At 34.9% G+C, this 2,541-nt stretch overlaps 1 protein-coding gene across 1 annotated transcript; it reads left to right on the top strand.

Annotated features, from left to right (window-relative positions):
- Positions 1-633: 633 nt before the first annotated feature.
- Positions 634-1,305, top strand: LOC116136393 (secreted RxLR effector protein 161-like). The gene has a single exon (XM_031422113.1). The coding sequence runs from the start codon at positions 634-636 to the stop codon at positions 1,303-1,305; it is 672 nt and encodes a 223-aa protein (XP_031277973.1).
- Positions 1,306-2,541: the final 1,236 nt, after the last annotated feature.

Below are 2,541 nucleotides of genomic sequence, written 5' to 3'. Positions count from 1 at the left end.
AATATTTTCCCATGTAGTTAAGTATAAAACTATCAAGCTCATGTTATCCGTGGTAGCTCATCAAAATTTAGAATAGAGCAACTTGATTTTAAGATTGCCTTTTTGCATGGTAACTTAGCAGAGAAAATTTTCATGAGACAACTGGCTGGGTTTATAAATCATAACCTTCCTAATCATGTTTGTTTGTTGCATAAGTCCTTATATGGACTTAAATAGTCCCCTAGGCAATGTTATAAAAGATTTGATGCTTTTATTATAAGTATTAGGTTTAGTAGGAGTAAATATGATAGTTGTTTTTATTATGCCTTGGATAATGACATGCCTATATATCTTCTCTTGTATGTGGATGATATACTGTTAATTAGCAAATCTAAGTCTAGGATTAATGAACTAAAAGCAAAACTCAATTCTGAGTTTGATATGAAGGACTTAGGATATGCTAAAAGAATCATAGGGATGACAATAGAGAGAAACAGAAACAACTATAAGCTGAAAATTCATTAGTCCTCTTACATACAAAAATTGGTCTTGAAATTTGGTATATCTGGTTCTAAGTTAGTTTTTATGCCCCTAGCTGGTCATTTTGTGTTAAGTAAATCCCAGGCTCCTAAATCTGATGCTAAAGTAATTAAAATGGAACATGTACCCTATGCTAATGCTATAGGGTCTGTTATGTATGCAATGATCAGTACCAGACTTGATCTGTCCTTTGCCATTTCACTCCTTAGGAGATTTATGTCAAATCCTGGCACAGAACATTGGTGTGCTTTAAGATGGGTATTAAGATATATCAATAGCACTTCACATGTTGGTTTGGAGTATTGTAAAATGGGAAAATCACTTGATCTTGTGGGATTTGTAGACTCTGATTTTGCAGGTGATAGGGACACTAGGAAGTCAACTACTTCCTACTTTTTCACATTGGGTAGGAATTGTGTAAGCTTCAAATCCCAACTTCAACCGATTGTGGCACTCTCTTCAACTAAGGCAGAGTATGTTGTTGTAGCTGATGTATTTAGGAAAGCTCTTTGGCTTCAAGGAATCTTGTCAGAAATGCAATTACTTGATGAGTTGGTGACTATATATTCAGACAGTCAAAGTGCTATTCACCTTAGCAAGAATCCTATCTACCATGAGAGGACCAAAGACATGGATGTGCAATTTCATTTTGTCAAAGAATTGATTGCTCAAGAGGTGATCAACTTAAAGAAGGTGGCCATTGAAGATAACCTAGCTGATGATGGCACAAAGGTGGTCATGGCTACTAAGTTCAAGCATTGCTTGAACTTGCTATTTGTGAAGTAAAAACAACAATCGGGTTGTGAAGGGTTCTTGGGTGCTTACTGTAATTGTGGAGTTTTAAAGTTGGTGGGAGAGTTTGAGCTTCAAGGTGGAGATTGTTGAAGTGAAGCTAAAACGGTGCCGTTGGATATTAATCCAAACATTGCCATTTCAAGCCATCTCAAGAGTCAATCCTAGCCATTGCTTTCAACCTAATCTGATGACCATCATCTACCAAACAAGTCAACCTATTTAAGCAGCAAAAATTGAGCAGATTCACTCCTTCTTCGACTTTTTAAAATAGTGCTTCTGCTAGGGTTTATTCAAATCAGTTCAATTCTTGTAATCTTTTGTGATTTGTGTAATGTGTATTGGGGGTTTAGTTGTCCTTCAATGGCTAAGAAACAAGGTTAGATTTCTCATAGAAAAGGGGTTACAATTAAGGATTCGAGGGAGTTAGCAGAATGTGTGATTATTTTGTAATTTGGAGAAGTTGTACATCTTGAATCTCTTGATCTTTAGTGCAGTGAGTGATGCGTTGTTACTACAACATGCAATATATAGCAAGTATACTAATCGCTCAAGTAATAGAGTGATGAGTGAGTATCATTCCCACGAGGATTGTTCGCTAATCACTAAGTTTCCTACTGTTCTCAAGTTGAAGCAATCGAATTCTCTTGGATTAATGGGAGCAATTTATACTAAGACTAAAACAAAATTTATTAAACTAAAATTTAACTATGAACGCAAGATGTGAAACACGGATAAAATCAATTTAAACAAACGGGTAAGGTTTTGACTTCATTCAGACTCTATAGGTTAAACCTAAAGAATTAAACTAGATTCATATTCAAATGCATTGATTGTAAATCGAATTCTCTCAACTGTCAAACTTTCCTTCTCAGGCTATGTTTTCCTACTCTTCCCTATTAACCTTCCGCACCCAACAAATTGAAGGTAAATAAATCTAAGCTCATTAAGCACAAGAATCCTAGATTGATTTTATTGGTTCTTGAATCTATCCCTAGCATCCAATACTACAATGGTGATTACCCAAGAAGCCTAACATGATTCATTTCTCAATCTCATCATGTTCATCACATATAAACAGTAAATTCAGAGTAAACACACAATCAAAGCAAAATCATATGAAAAGAAAACAATCTATCACTTAACCCATGAAATTCCGAATTACAATCAAAACCTTAACCCAAAATAGTTTAGTTCATGGCTAAATCAACAAAAGAAACAAAAGAAACG

The sequence above is a fragment of the Pistacia vera genome, unplaced genomic scaffold, assembly GCF_008641045.1.
Source record: "Pistacia vera cultivar Batoury unplaced genomic scaffold, PisVer_v2 Contig312, whole genome shotgun sequence".
Lineage (NCBI taxonomy): Eukaryota > Viridiplantae > Streptophyta > Magnoliopsida > Sapindales > Anacardiaceae > Pistacia > Pistacia vera.
The sequence above is the reverse complement of the archived record's forward strand: the minus strand, read 5'-3'. Positions and strand labels throughout refer to the sequence as shown.